The sequence below is a fragment of the Chanodichthys erythropterus genome, chromosome 1 (assembly GCF_024489055.1).
Source record: "Chanodichthys erythropterus isolate Z2021 chromosome 1, ASM2448905v1, whole genome shotgun sequence".
Classification (NCBI taxonomy): Eukaryota; Metazoa; Chordata; class Actinopteri; order Cypriniformes; family Xenocyprididae; genus Chanodichthys; species Chanodichthys erythropterus.
This window is the reverse complement of record NC_090221.1, coordinates 5,023,396-5,040,273: the sequence shown is the minus strand read 5'-3', so window position 1 is coordinate 5,040,273 and position 16,878 is coordinate 5,023,396. Positions and strand designations below refer to the sequence as shown.

General features: G+C 38.5%; 1 protein-coding gene across 1 annotated transcript in view; it reads left to right on the top strand.

Annotated features, from left to right (window-relative positions):
* Nucleotides 1-2,894: 2,894 nt before the first annotated feature.
* The window catches only part of fat2 (FAT atypical cadherin 2), a 51,385-nt gene continuing 37,401 nt past the window's right edge, over nucleotides 2,895-16,878 (top strand). The window contains exons 1-7 of the mRNA XM_067367980.1: nucleotides 2,895-6,165; nucleotides 7,399-7,710; nucleotides 9,435-9,493; nucleotides 11,853-12,164; nucleotides 12,259-12,469; nucleotides 15,519-15,658; nucleotides 15,831-16,106. Of these exons, the coding sequence (XP_067224081.1) occupies nucleotides 2,916-6,165; nucleotides 7,399-7,710; nucleotides 9,435-9,493; nucleotides 11,853-12,164; nucleotides 12,259-12,469; nucleotides 15,519-15,658; nucleotides 15,831-16,106 (4,560 nt within the window). The 5' untranslated portion in view covers nucleotides 2,895-2,915. The remainder of the gene's footprint in view (nucleotides 6,166-7,398; nucleotides 7,711-9,434; nucleotides 9,494-11,852; nucleotides 12,165-12,258; nucleotides 12,470-15,518; nucleotides 15,659-15,830; nucleotides 16,107-16,878) is intronic.

The following is a 16,878-nucleotide window of genomic DNA, read 5'->3' as shown; positions in this document are numbered from 1 at the left end:
GGACATGAGGGTGAACATTTTTTTGGGTGAACTAACCCTTTAAGTGTCCAAGTAAACTGGGATTAAGCCAGTTGTCTAAACTGTCTATTCACTGAAGCCCCCCTATAGTAATTTAGATAATTGCCTCCCTGTAGCACTAGGTGTGGACACGAGGGAATTGTGTGGACCTCATGTTCATTTCCATAGACAGATAAGGGGATGTACTGAGACACAAAAATGTTGTTAAAATTTTCAGAAATTGTACATTAATCTTTAATCTCCTATACAGTGGGAAATATACAGTATGCACTAAATGCTTCACGTGAAACAAAAATAACGGCATTTGTATTAATCTTATTAGCAGTTTTGCAGGATGTTATATTCAACGTCATTCGTAATGCTTCAGCACAGTTGAAATAGCTGCTTAGTTGAAAATGACGCATCCATGGACATGTTGATGCATGGCTCTGGCCACAACTTTTGCAAACAATAAACTAACAGCAAGAGCTTGTGTAATCCTATAGTAACCCATGCACCACAAAGCATTTAACACTTGCAGGGGAAAGTAATAATAAGTCCTGTAGAGTTTGTTAAAAAGGGAATGATTAATTACAGTACGCACAATAGATGAAGTGTGCAGTTTTTTGGCTTACTACGTAGAGGTACATGTTTTGCTACAGTTTGCTTCCTTGAGTAGTCTTATTAGTGTCTACACTTAAATTTGATTTATTATCACACAGAAATTTTACAAGGGTGCTAGCATGCCACTGTTCAGAGTATCCTTAAAGGTCATTACATCTAACTAAACTGGCAAAGTGAGAACGGATAGTGAAATATGATCCGAGTGTGTGCTGCCTGGCTGAGCGTGTGGCGGCAGGTAACTGTGAGTGTGTGCTGGAGGGCAGAGCACATCCTACTGCTAACAGAATCACCCTGGGGGATTTCACAACTTTTACCTGTTTGATTTCGGGAGGATTCAAAAGAGTTAAAAAATATTGTTTCATAAACTTACCCACGCAGAAGCACAAGGTTTCCTTATCAGTTTTAGGTTTAACCAGTATAGCACAGATTAGTGTTGCCTCTAACGAAAATGCATTCCACGAAATATTGCTCCATATCCCCCACCCTCATGTAGAGAGATTTATGGCAGTTAGAACTGTTATCATACATTTACGTAAATATACAGTAGACTGACAGAGAATAATACTTTTAAATAATTGTTAATTAGCTAGCTCTGCTTGCCTTTAACCTCTTGCATCCCTCTGACCTTGTACAAGGACATTATATTTTAGTGAATTTCTCTGACACCATGTCACAGATGTAAAGAGCACATTCAGGGCTTTTCAGAGGACAACAATTTCTCATTGGTCTTTAAAAATGACTGAATGATCAAATTTAACACTCTTATGGAAATTGTTTGTTATAAATCAACATCTCAGGAAAATGTTATGGGGTTTCTAATCCAAAAATTACATTCTGTTAAGGGTATTGATTTCATATATGTCCTCAGTAGAGCACACCAGGACTTAAATCAGGCATTTTAGGAGACACAACAAGTGAATAGGGAAAAAAAATATATATTAATGTTCCTATGAAATATTGCATATTATTATGAAAATGTTGCACACTATTACTTCCATTATTACACTTCTTTTTTCATTATATGTTGCTCCAAGAACACATTAATATGCAAATTACAGTGTGTAAATACATTGCATTGAATGGGAAAAACAATGTTTGGCCATTTTACCCACATATTGCAAAATGGTGATAAAATGGTATATCAATTCATTCCATTATATCTTTCATAATATATTTGAGAATCACCTTCAAACAAAGTTTGTTTAAAAAAAACTAAAAATTGTTTGGTAAATGAAAAAAATCCCATTGTTTTTCCCTTTACGTGTAATTTCATGTCATTTTATTTTTTTAAACAACTGTTGTCTACTTATGAGGACATAGCATAACATATGAATAATATATATATTAACATTATGCTATTTGTTTCTTATTGTCTAAGCAATGTAATGACATGAAAAAATACTAAACTCAAAAAAAACATTTTTTTCCCAGGTCTTAGGAGGTAAAAAAAACAAAAAACAAAAGAACTTATTTACCGTTTCCTTTTTTTATTTGTCGGCACACACTAGTGTAGTTGTAGTCAAACCAGAGACATAACAACATTTTTGAGGGTTAATGTAACACAATATTTGGCCCCTCTGAAAGTGTTCTTTCAGTCAGTGTGATTATTTTTAACTAAATTAAAACAAAATCTAATTTAACTGTTAAAAAAAGAAAGAAAAGGAAAATACACTAAAATACTAAAAACTAAACTGAAGTTGTAATGACTCCAAAACTAAACTAAACTAAAATAAACATTGATTTTAGTTTTTAATAAAGAATATATTGTTATTTGAAACTGGGCTGGATGGGATGATAATACAGTATCTTGTTGAACGAGAGGATAAGGAGGGAGAGATCAGTGTCAGATGCCCCCAAATATATGAGATTTTGGTGCACTTCATAGGTTAAAGGTCCCATTTTTATATGATAATTTTTATAGTTTACTTGTAGTTAAAAAAGACTGGCTAACCAAGTGAAAATGCATCACCTCGTTTAAATAATTCTAGTGCTCTTCTCACAGTTAAACAATGTAACGTAGCTTGACCAGACATGTCAAAACAGGAAAAAAAAAAAAAACCTGACTATGGTTTTTTTACAAGGTGAAACAGACAATGAGATGTGAGCATGTGTATGCGTGCATGATTTGTCCTTTCAGGGTTCAGTATGTGTTTATATAATGATCATTGCAATAATACGTTGCCATATCAGCTCATTGTAAGGCCATGTATTGGCACAGCATGGTCTACTTGTCAGAAAAATAATGATTTTTTTCCTTCTCTTCAGGTCTGCGGGTCCATGTTGAGACGGTGAGAATGGCTTTCACAGACACAGCCATAATTCTCACTGTCATAGCAGTCCTAGGAATGTTAACCAGATGTCAGGGGAGCCTGGTTAAAGACAACTCTCTACTGAGGTTCACCCATCATTTGTATAATGCGAGCATTTATGAGAACTCTGCCCCCAGGACCTATGTGGAGAGCCCAGTCCGAATGGGCATCTTACTATCTGATCACTTCTGGGACATCAAGTACAAGGTTGTCTCTGGTGATGATGACGGCCTTTTCAAAGCCGAGGAGGAAAGCGTAGGAGATTTCTGCTTTCTGAGAATCAAAACCAGAAGCAGCAACTCAGCTGTGCTGAACAGAGAAGTACGAGACATTTACACTCTCACCGTTGAGGCTATAGAAAGTACCTATGAGAATCGAGCTAGAACAAAGGTATCGATCCAGGTGCTTGACACAAATGACCTGAAACCGCTCTTTTACCCTGCCTCTTATCATGTGCTAATCAAAGAGGACACACCGATCAAGTCGAGCCTGGTGAGAGTGAGCGCAACGGATGCCGATATCGGCAGCAATGCAGACTTTTATTACTCATTCACCACAAGATCACACCCATTTGCCGTTGATCCTTTCACAGGGACCGTTACACTTGTCAAGAGACTAGACGCCAGTCAGAGAGACAGGTATGACCTAACAGTGCTGGCAGAGGACAGGACAAAGAAAATTTCTGGTGTGCAGAAGTTTGGAAATGTAGCAACGGTTGTTGTGACCGTACAAAAGGTGGCAGAAAACTTTACCCTCATTGCACCCACTAGTGCAGCGAGCCCACAAACGGATGACGACCAAATAATCGTGAATGTCAAGATGGAACCCAAGGAGAAAGAGAAAGTGGCGTCTTTAAGTATAGTTGAAGCTGATCCACAAAAGAGCTTTCAGATTATTCCATCTACATTGCATGAGGGTGGCTTTCAGCTTGTCTCAACAAAATGGATTGACTGGTCACAAAACCCACTCGGACTAAACATTTCCCTTCAGGCCAAAGACAGAAGTATCCCTCCTCTGCAAACACCAATACAAACAGTGCATATCCCTCCTCCTCCGCAGCAAGTTAAACCCTTGACATTTGAACAAGAACTCTATTATGTCAGCCTCAGTGAATTTTCTCCACCGAAAAGTCACGTGGTTAGAGTATCTGTAGGTTTGAGTTTCAAAAACACAACCTTCAGGATCAAAGAAAACCCTGATAGCAATAAATTCAAAATCAGTGCCAAAACTGGTGTAATTGTGACTTCTCAGTCCCTTGATTTTGAAAAGCACTCTCATTATGAGTTTGATGTTACTGTGAACGATGGAGAAGCGGTTACCCGTGTCGTTGTGGATATAATTGATGAAAATGATAATGCCCCTAGGTTCACATTGCCTTCATACCAAGCTTCTCTGCCTGAAAATGCCCCAATCGGAACAAGCATCTTAGCTGTCTCTGCTATTGATGAGGACAAAGATATCAATGGTTTTGTAACCTACGCTATAGCAAACACCGGTCCCGTTCCTTTCAGTATCGACCCACTGACTGGTGTGATTTCGACCTCTCAGGAGTTCGATTACGAGCTCATGAAGAGATGGTACCACCTGAGAATATGGGCCTCTGATAGCGGCAGCCCTTTTAACAGAGTGAGCGAATGCTCTGCAACAATCACCATGACCAACATCAACGACAACGCTCCAGTGTTTGAGCGGGTGGCATGCAATGCCTCCATACCCCAAGACTTTGCTGTGGGGAGGAGTATTACAGAGATGTCAGCACTCGATCTGGATGAGCTGCAGCAGATCAAATACAAGATAGAATCTGGGAATGATGACGGCCTGTTTACAATTGACCCTGTTTCTGGCACCATTAAACTTTTTAGAGCCATTCCCTCCAATTATGAAGACACATACTTACTTAAAATAACAGCAACAGATGGCAAACATAATGCCGATCCCAATACCGTGACCGTACGTATCACAGGCAAGGGCGAAGATGCCACCACATATTGCGAGGAGACCGGAATTACTAGGCAGATGACAGAGAAGCTTATTGAGTCGTTTAAGCCGTCTCTCACGGTCAAAGAAGAAGAGTCTATCTCAGATGTTCATATAATTAACCAGCACTCTCCAAAGTTTATCACGGGCACACCGAGCTCGATCGAGATCAGGGAAGACTTTGCTCTCAATAGATCTGTGCTGCAGTTTAATGCCACTGATAATGACTCTGGCTTTAACGGAAAGCTTGTCTATGCAATTTCCAGTGGAAATGAGGATGGATGTTTTACTATTGACATGAACACAGGGGACCTGAAGGTTATCTGTGCTTTGGACAGAGAGCAAAAAGAGTTCTACATTCTCAATATAACTGTGTACGACCTGGGATCTCCACAAATCTCTACATGGAAGTTTCTTGCTGTTAGTATTCTTGATGCAAATGATAATCCTCCATTATTTTCTCAGCCAAGATATGTGGTGAACATCCCAGAAAACACAGAGGTTGACAAAAGCATCTTCAAAGTCAATGCAGTCGATTTTGACTTGGATGACAACGGAGAGTTTAAATATTCACTGTTAACCTTCACCGATTTGTTCAAAATTGATGAAGTTACAGGAGTGGTGAAGGTAACTGGGCCTTTAGACAGAGAGACCTTTAGTAGATATGATCTGACAATTGAGGCCAGAGATCAAGCCAAACTGGACCCGCAACTTTTCTCGTTTGTAGATCTGGTGGTTGTACTGGAGGACATCAATGACAATCCTCCAAAGTTCGTACCCACAGTCTACAGGATCAAAGTTCCTGAGGACATTCCTCCAGGCACAGTGCTGTTATGGGTTGAAAGCTTTGATTTGGATCTGGAGAGCGGAGGGCGCATAAGCTACAACCTAAAAAACAGTGAATCAGGGACGTTTTTTCTGGATACATCCACAGGCTGCTTGACTCTGGAGCGTGAACTGGACTTTGAAAGGCAGCAGTCTTATAATCTAACGGTCCGAGCTGTAGACCACGGAAAGCCCCGGTCTTTATCGTCTTCATGTTTCATTGAGGTTGAAGTGTTAGATGTCAACGAAAACCTGAACCGGCCTCTCTTCACTCTTTTTGTGCATAACGCAGCCGTTATGGAGGATGCTGCAATAGGAACTTCTGTCTTAACACTAACAGCTGTTGATAACGATCTAGGACGAGATGGAGTAGTCAGATACTACATCCATGATGGTTCAGGGCTTGGCGTCTTCACAATCGATGAAGAAACAGGTATGTTTGTGATTACAATATTTCAGGTTTGTCTCGCATACTTTACCTAGATAGGAAAATGCCTCATGGATATTACTGACATTTTTTACAGTACCTGCCTTCAGCATTTTGGGTCAACACTGCATGTTCAAACATTTACAGATCAGTCATTATAGGCATACCAAACATGTGTAAAGACAAAGTGATACATGGCTTTTCCTCGCAAATGTTGAAAGATTTTAGGAATTTGAAAAGCTATTGCCTTAACATTCTTTTTGTATGTTTTGAAGTGTTTTTGGAATTTCAAATTAGAAAACAAATTTAAACAATGTTGTTTTGTATGTTTAAAAGAATAGTTCACTCTGAATGAAAATTTACTCATAATTTACTCACCCCCATGTCATCCAAGATGTTTGTCTTTCTTTCTTCAGTCAAAAAGACATGAAGATTTTTGAGGAAAATATTCCAGGATTATTCTCCTTATAGTCGACATCAGTGGGCTTTACAGGGTAGAAGGTCCAAATGTCAGTTTCAGTGCAGCTTCAAAGGGCTCTACACGATCCCAGACGAGGAATAAGAGTCTTATCTAGTGAAAAGATCAGTCATTTTCTAAAAAAAATAAAAATTGATATACTTTAACTACAAATGCTCATCTTGCACCAGCCGTAGGTGAAGCTGCAAAGGGTCAGATGTGACATAGGTCAAAGTACAGATCCAGTGTCTGCAAAGTGAGTGTGCAAAGATTAAACCAAACACCCTTTACAAAAAAAAAAGGGTAAACCAATTGGACGGTTTTGAAGTTTTCCGCCCTACCACAGTACTCCTGTACTAACGTAACCTAACACAAACCATAGCAGATCACTGAGGAGTGGAAGATGAGCATTTGTGGTTAAAAAGTATATAAATGCTCATTTATTCATAAAAAATGAACGATCGTTTTGCTAGATAAGACTCTTATTCCTTGTCTGGGATCATGTAGAGCTCTTTGAAGCTGCACTGAAACTGGCATTTAGACCTTCAACCCGTTGAACCCCACTATATGGAGAAAAATCCTGGAATGTTTTCCTCAAAAACCTTCATTTCTTTTTGACTGAAGAAAGAAAGACAAACATCTTGGATGACATGAGGGTGAATCAATTATGAAGAAATTTTAATTCTGAAGTGAACTAATTCTTTAAGACAAGCACACATGTAATGGTAATGTTTCATTGCAGTATATTGCTGTTGCTGATTCTGAATAATTACATTTTGCAGGTGTTATTCGGACCGCAGGCCTTATGGATCGTGAAGCTGTGCCACACTATTGGCTGACAGTTTATGCAAAAGATCTGGGCACTGTACCACTGCTATCCTGGACTGAGGTCTACATCGAAGTTTGGGATATTAATGACAATCCCCCTGAGCTGTCCCAGCCTGTCTACTTTGGCTCAGTGCAAGAGAATTTGCCAAAGGACAAATCTGTTCTAAAAGTCTCTGCCACAGACATGGACAAGTCCTCTGAGGGGAAGCTTGTTTTCCAGATCCTTGATTCTCAACGCATATATTTCACCATAGACTCAAAAACAGGTATGCTTCAAATGGTGGATCAGAAAGTACTTGTTCATCAGTTTTAACGTTGGTGACTCATGTCATGCGATAATGCAACCTTTGAAGGACTGATTAAACATGTCTAGGCACACGTTTTACATAAGTGTGGTCTGCCTTGTGAAGGGCACAATGAATAGGACCTCTAATTACCGTGAATACTGTGTCATTTTGTGTCAAGGGTGAGGATAGTTGTTTAGCAGGCCCACAGAGTCACACAAACACAAAACGCAACACATCTGACCCTTTGCAGCTTAACCTAGCCTTTGAACAGTAACTATGAAAATTAGAACCGCATTAACCAGCGTTGCAAGCTTGCACTTGTCTTGACTAAATCTAGTCTTTTTTGTTGTTTCATCTGCCTCACCCTGAGCTAATAGTCGAGGATTACAAAGAAGACAGGGGGTTGGGTTGTATTATATGAACGATTTATCACACTGAAATGCTTATTTGTAGATGTTTTATACAGGTCAAAAAAATGTTAGATGAGCTCTTTTCCATTATTAAAGGGCTAACAGGTTTGGCTGAAAGCTTGAGGCGAAGACTTATTTAGTATGAGCTGTTACTCTTAAAAGAGACAGAGCTCCTTGAATATTGTATGTGTGTGCTGTATAGTGCAGAGAGAATGCTAAATGAATATAAAAGTGTAATATAATCAATGCTACATCTCAAGAGTCAAATCAGTTGCATGCAGAGAGAGCAACAAATAACAGTGCGGTTTTGCCTTCTTCCCTCAGGGCTAAAGGGACTTTTAGAGTTTTTTGGCACTCCATGTCAGGACAGGACAGCTTGAGATGACTAATCACTAGAATGAACACTGACTAAGCTAACCGCCTTAACAACTTAGCACTACAAAATCGTAGAATTTATTGCACAAGAACAATTTCTAGAGTGAGTAAGTAAGTAAGACAAATAATTCCTGGGTGGGTTGGGAACAGAGTTTACATTATCAAAAGCCAAAATGCTCTAGGGGAAATTAAGACATGAGAATAGAGACAAAAAGGGCTATTTTGTAATATTTTGAATGCTACAAGCATTTTTAAATCCATGCATTTGCCCATTGTCCCATGCATGCACGATAGGGCAATCTTTCCACAGGTGGGCATTAATGCCAAAACCACACTTTCAGGATCACCTGCCTAAATACAGACTGCCATAAAACCCCAGCAGGGTTTGTTTTGAGTGCTGCACAGGTTGATATATGCTGTGGGTCCTCTTCCACTGAAATGACACTCTTAAGTGTTTATTGCAGTGGTGGTAAACCACTGTCACTAGGGCATTTTGTCCGCCCTTAGCCTGAAATCAGCTGTTGAGTCTTGAAGCACACTTAACCAAGCCCCTACAACACTCAGTTGTAGAATGGTGTCTGAAAACCTCTTATACTAATTCACAACACTGCTTTTTGCACTTCTCACTGCTTTGGCTCTTAAGCCTTGGCTCATTTTCTGTCAGTTTCTTGGCAACTGGGATGTTTGGTCTTTCAGCGATGGCTAAATCCTCATTGACGCGGATGTGAAAAATAACTGTTGTTCCCACGGCTTGTATACCTCAGGTTGACCTAGTATAAACAGCGGAACAAAACAAATAAAGCTTGAAAAACAAACCTGTGAGAAGGGAAAGTAAAATGGACAGCCTGGGGTGAACGAACAGGTGTGCCATCCATCCATTGATCAGCCTGTCTGTTCTTCCTCTGTATGTTTGTTTAGGTGTGATCAGCACCCTTGCTGCTCTGGACCGGGAACAAAAAGCAGAGCATATCATTGAGGTTGGTTCACTTGCTCCTTTCTGTTTACTAGGTCGTGAACCTCAGGCCTGAGCCTTTTTCTCTGGCAACATATTGCTGTTTGTATTTCGAGTGTATGCATCAATCTCGAAGGAATAGTTATCCCATTTTTTATGTATTTTTTGTGTATTTTTTATGTATCGATGCCGATAGTTTGGTTTTTCTTATGGAGAAAAAGATCTCTCCTAAATAATGCTGCAAACTATATAGAGAACCCTCTAATTTGGTACACTATAATATACTGGTGGTAATTAACAGCAGATGTATTATATTAAACTGCTATTTATTTTCAGATATTACAATTAAATAATGAATAATAAAGAAATGTTTGCAGTTGCACAAATAAGGTAGTTTTCATAAGCGCTTGTCTTAATGGGAAATTTATTCAAACATACATATATAATTAACAGTAAATAAGTTCCTCCCTAGTGTTTATTTATAGCTAACTAACGAACTGTGAATGTGGGATAACTTTCCTGAGGTAAATGCAACTTTTAGTGAAGCTGTGGTTGAAACACTGATTGAATGATTACAAGAGACAAGATACAGGTTTCGGTAAGTTGGTAGGTTCGGTATCTTTCAACATTACTTCTGATGTAACTTACCCTGTGTCTCAATCAGCTCCCTAGTTCAGTAGTCAGGGCACTGACCAGGGAGTCGGCCATTTTAAGGGCTGTCTCAATCGCAGAATCCTTCCAGGGCACTGAAACGTTCGCTCCCTGAAAAGTCCCACAATGCACCGTGAAAACCAGGGCGCATCGATGCTCACTATGCTCCCTTAATGGAAGTTCTGAAGCGCGAAACTTGAATCACGTGAGCCAACTCACGACACATAACGATACGCGATAGATGTTTTTAAAAATACAAACCGTTATTTTATTATATTTCAGCATAAACATACATCGCTAGACAGGTAATGAACATAATCTAGCTAACATTTATAATTTATTCATGGCTGAAATGTGCACGTATATGTAACAAGCAAATAAATAACATTACAAGTAATGTCAGAAAATATCAGCTCTGTTGTTGTTCATAAATACCAGTAGTGATGTTGTACAATGAGGACGTTGTCACGTCGCCGGAAATAGAGTCATAAGTGTCCTAATGTGTAACTTAGTGAACCAGCATCTTACCAGTGCCCGAATTCGTGTACACGATATACTGATTCACGAGCTCGGGAGCTAGGGAACTGATTGAGACACACCCTTATTAAAGTAGAAAAGATGACTCGTGCTCAGAATTGCCAGACATTTGTTTTCACATAAAAAACCCACCCAATAGCTATTCAAAACTAGCTCAATCGTGTTCCGTGGGTAAAATCCAGATTTTTGGCAGGGTTCCCCTGGTAAAATTCACATTCCAGGTTCTAAATATCATGTTATTTGGGATTGCTTTAACCAGCGAACATGAAAAACAAACCGCGGCAACAATGTTAAAGTAACCAAATTCTTGGCAACGCTACTCGCGCTGTCGCTTTAAGTGAGGTGCTACAAGAATATGTTGTGTCACACTTAAGTGCGGCAAAAAGGTATTTATTGATTGAATTTCGTGATAAAATTGATAGATTTAAAGGCTCTTTTTTTTTATATAAGAAACAAAGCACATATGTATTTGCGATTACTGGATGATATGCACTACAAATAATGTTTAGTGTAAAACTGCAGACCTGGCAACCGCACTTTTTTAATTGACAGGATATAATCGTCCCTGATCATCAGCTGTTTTTAAACAATCTGCCGATGGCCGATAGTGAAAATAATAGCCGATACCGATTATTGGCCGATACACAAGTGTGTCTCTAATGTATACGACTTATTTCAAGTCTTCTGAAGCCATGCAAAAGCTTTGAGTGGTGAACAGACAGAATTGTAAAATGAATCATTTCCTCTAGAGTGCGGTTAACTTGAGATCTACTGTGACCAAATCACTGAGTCATTGTTGAATCAGTGAACATCCGATTTGAGAACAAATCACTCTTTTAAAGCCAGTTCTTTTCAACAAACCGGTTGATCTGGTTCACAACTCAAAAAACATATTTGCATATAAGAGGACAGTTCAGTGTTTAATAATGTAAGGGGTCATTCTAAGTCTTTTTCTGCCATGGTACATCACATTTTTTGAAAAAATTCATAAAACTGAGGGAAATAAAATGGATATGAATTCTGGTGAATGAATGCTGCCACTATATTCTCTATATTCCAAAATAAAGAATATTGCAATTATAATATTTTATATTTAGACTTTTGTATTGTCCACTATTAAATATCTCTGATTTTAGTATTTATAATATGTGGTTTTGATGATGTTCAAGATGTTTCCCTCACCTGCTGTTGTTTAGGTCATGGTATCAGATGAAGGGGCTCCTCCATTAAGCTCCACTGCCACCGTAATCATTGAAGTCCTGGATGAGAATGATAACAGCCCTCAGTTTAGTCACAAGCTTTTCCAGATAAAACTACCTGAACAGCAGAGCATGGCTGAGCCTCAGGACATCTACAGGATGGTGGCCCGTGATGATGATGTGGGGCCCAATGGCATGATCACGTACAGCCTGGAAGACAGCAATGACGATCGGTTTGATATCCATCCTGAGACCGGGGTGGTGACTGCCAGAGGAAAGTTTGATCGGGGCAACTACAGTATTCTGACAGTACGGACGCAATCAGTAAATCTAGTTATAAATTACAATAAAAGGGGAAAAAATTGCACATTTTCACTTTTTGTTTTCTGCTTCACTATCATAGATACAAGCAACAGACCAAGGCAACCCTCCAAGAATGTCTAAGACCCGTCTGCATGTTCAGTGGGTGCCCCAACCTGAGTCCAACTCTGAGGTACTGGCTTTTGATGAGCCGCCCTTCAACTATGTGGTGATGGAGACAGATCCTGTCTCTGACATGGTGGGAATCATTCGAACAGAGATCTCAAAGAACCTGCTCTTCTTTGACATTATCGGTAAGCAAGGCTCTATCATTTACCCTACCATTGCTCTTTACGATGAATGAACATAAACAAGATTTTTTTTTTTATCCACGGACATTTTTTTTAAAAGGGACCTGTTATGCCGCTTTAAATAATTCTCTGATGTCCTCAGAGTGTGTATGCGAAGTTTTATCTCAAAATACCCCACAGATCATTTTTATAGCATGTTAAAACTGCCACTTTTTGAGGGTTAGCAAAAACGCATGGTTTTTGTGTGTGTCCCTTTAAATGCAAATGAGCTGCTGCTCCCGCACCCCTTTCAAGAAGGGGTGGAGCTCCAAAAGAGCTCATGCTGCATGCCGACAACAACAAAACAGGACAATCTGATGCACTGAAAATGCTAATACGGCAGTGTCTGTCAAAAGTCGTGGGCGGGGCCTGTACAAAGTGATGTCACTTTGTACAGAATCTGTAAATGGCTTGTTCTGAGACACTGCTTGTGATTTATGGGATTAAAAAAGGGTTGATTTTTATCATTATAGGGTGGTTGTGTGCACTCGCTACCAATACACATTTATGTTCAAACATCATGTAAAAGTGAATTTTGCATAATAGGTCCCCTTTAAGCATAAATCTAACAACATTTAGTAATGTTTTTGTTTAAAACAAAATGCAGAAAAATAATTATTTTACAAAAGAGTAGGCCTATCAATTCATGTTTTATAAAATAGCTATGCAAAAAGAAAGAAAAACAATTTTATTAGGGTCAAATGGTAAACGGCTGTCATGGGCACATGGTACACTATGGCATGTAGGGGGTCGGGTGTCACTGTGATGCTATAGCTTCCCTCTCTGTGATAAGATTTGTGCCAGGAGGCAGATCTTAGCAGTGACACATTTCTTCAGATGACAAGCCAGAGCACCAGAGGAGCTTCCATCAGTCTCTCTGTGCCCGTGCAAGCAGCACGTATTCGCCTGCAGTTAAGGGCTGAACCTGACCTTCATTTTCCTCCCCACATTCTTACCTTCAGCCCTGCAGACTCACTCCTAGAGAAATGCGCTTCAGTGGAAATAAATCAGAAGCATTTGTAGTAGGGAGGGAAAATTAACCACAAGGAAGAAAGTTCAACTGGTTTTATCACAGCATGGTTCTACCGAACATGATATAATGACAGCGGGGCCTGCATTAATTTAAATTCATTATCTTAGATACGTACACATTATATTTTAACCAGGAAACTTTGGTCAATTTGATGAAAAGGAATTTTTGATTTGGGACTCAGTCTCATACTTTACCTTATATGTTGCATCATTTTGTGATTATTAATGTTAGGTCACATGTATGTCATTCACCTTAAATGCTTTGAATGATGATTTTTAATTTAATTCTATACCATTGGGGATGTCTAAATGAATCCAGACAGTTAGAAGTGATGTGATTAAATAAATTCATAATTAAAATTAGTCTAGTCTATAACTAGTCTGTAAACCCTACACCTATTTAATTTGCTTGAAAATCAATGAAAAATGCAAGTTATGGATTATTACTTTGCATTTCTGAATTGTCAGTGTATAGTTGATTTGTTTATTGAAACAATAAATATTCTATAATTGTTTTATATTGAAGTTTAATTGATTATTTCTAATAAAAAAAACAACGATTTACATAAACAGTAAAGCAAAAATGAAGAAAAAATTCATATTTGATTAGAAAATAAGATTGAAAAGTTGGTTAGAAGTTAAATAGTTGCATAAAACAATCTCTAGTCTGCTTAACTTTATCCTCAACCCTAACTTTTTTATTATTTAGTTTGAAGGCATTGTTTGATTAGACAAAATAATAATAAAAAAGCAACAAAAGATCTTCAGACAGATTTTCTTCAGAACGTATCTCAAAGCCTCCATCAAGGCCAGTATTAGATATGGTTGGTCTTCAGCTAAGAGGATGATAAATCCATTTGAAGACTGCTTTGTAAAGTTTGGAAATGAAAATAGTGAAGAGACACTTGTAATTACAGTTGTATTAAAATGGGACCAGAAAGCCTTCAATAGGTGGAATTCTTAATAAACACCATCTGTTAAAGCAAGCATGAATTTGCCCCCACTGAGTAAGACGTCTGGTCTTTTTATACTTGTGCCAAATGTTTTCCCTTAAACAATAGTGCTGATCTCATGAACAGTGTCCCAGAAGTGCCCTCCTAATGTGGCCTTGTTTTCTGTCATTATTGTAGCTGGATGGGCATAACAACAAAGACTTATGTGGGTATTATAGAGCAGTTGTGTGATTTTTACCCATACTCTCAAATCTACAGCATGCTGGGACTTTTCATCAAGGCTTTTTTTGTTGCTAGTCATGTAATTGCAAATTGTAGAGGATTGTATGTGGATTACACTTTACCTGAATCTAACTGTCATAACACTTGGTGTTTCTCACTCAGCCCTGAAATAGTGCATACGGGTTCACCCACAAAAGTTCACTCAGAGGTGTCGATGGTAAACCATCAGATGTGTGAAACAACATGTTATTCTGGCCCAATGTTTTTTCTAACACAGCAGATTTTATGGTGACCCAAGACACAAACAAAATAGTAAAGTAGTGTTGTAAAGTAAACAATAATTCTCTTGAAATCAAACATTAAAATTAAAAACTAATATTGATTTTAGCAATCAATAATGCACACTATGGCTCAAAACATATTTGTAAACCAAAATAAAGGCAACTGGAATCAACACGATTACATCAATTCATAATTAAAAGCACTGTGTATGCCCAACACTTATTTAATTTGGTGGCAAAGCAATGAAAAGTCCCATAAGCAAAGAGTGTAATAAGGTATAATGGTCATGGGTTATTGTAATTATTATGGAATATTGAAATGCATAAGTGTAAATAACATTAGATGAATATGCACCAAAATACCATAAAGAATGACTGGATACAAGCCCTTTGATGAATAAAATACACTGGAAGTTTTTTTCAACCTTCATAAGGCTTTTATTTTGCTATCCTAAATATATGCAGTGATGTGATTGGTTCTGACCCATGTTGAGAACCACTGATCTAACCACTGTTGTATCTTAGGTGGTGATGAAGAGCAAGACTTCTACATTGAGAAGAACACAGGGAGTATCGTGAAAGCTAGACGTCTGGATGCAGGCAGAAGATCTCATTACAACTTAACAGTCAGAGTCACAGATGGATTTCAGGCTATAACCACTCAGGTATGAGCACACATGCCAAATCCATCACACGTCGATAAATTCATAGCATGCACCTCTGCAAATAGAATGCGAGATGAAAGATTTACCATTGTTATCAGGTCTGCATTTTAATATGTCTCACTTTAAGCCAATGGACAGCTGAGAGTGTAACAGTTTGCCTTTCTTCTCTTAGGCCTACATTCAAGTAGTGGATATAAATGAGCATCGACCCATGTTCTTGAAGAGCCTCTATGAAGTAAGGGTGCCAGAGGACACATCTCCGTGGAAGGAGATCCTTCACATTAGTGCCCATGATGCAGATGCCAACAGTGGACTCTTTTACACCATCCAGAGCAGCCTCAACCCAGACAGCCTCAAGTACTTTCACCTGGACCAAAGGAGTGGTGTGCTTGTCATTAAAGAGGAGCTAGACTATGAGACCATTTCCACTCATACTCTGATTATAATGGTAAAGTGACACTTGACTTGATTCAACTAGACTCTCATCTCAAGGTCTTATGTAAATAGTAATAGAGCCAGAGCAATCAAGGCAATAACAAAATCAATCCAGAAAAAAATTATAATGTGATTAAAGTGTTAGTTCTGTCATTAATTACTCACCCTCATGCCGTAACAACCCATAAGACCTTCGTTCATCTTCGGAATACAAATTACAATATTTAATATTTTGGATAAAATCTGATGGCTCAGTGAGGCCTCCATTGACAGATAATTAATACTTTCAGATGCCCAAAAAGCTACTTAAGACATATTTAAAACAGTTCATGTGACTACAGTGGTTCAACCTTAATGTTATGAATTGACGAGAATACTTTTTGTGCACCAAAGACTTTATTCAACAATATCTAGTGATGGGCGATCTCGAAACACTGCTTCATGAAGCTTTGATGCTTTATGATTCTTTTGTTTCGATTAAGTGGTTTGGAGTGCGTATCAAACTGCCAAAGTCACGCCCCTCAGTAGTGAACCATTGAGATCTCGAAACAATTATGATGTAACGAAGCCTTGTTTACTGAAATCACGTGATTTTGGCTGTTTGGTACATGCTCCGAACCACTGATTTGAAACAAAAGATTAGTAAAGCTTCAAAGCTTCATGAAGCAGTGTTTTAAAATCGCCCATCACTAGATATTGTCAAATAAAGTCACTTTTTTTTTTTTTTTGGTGCACAAAAAATATTCTCATCGCTTCATAACATTAAGGTTGAACCACTATAGTCA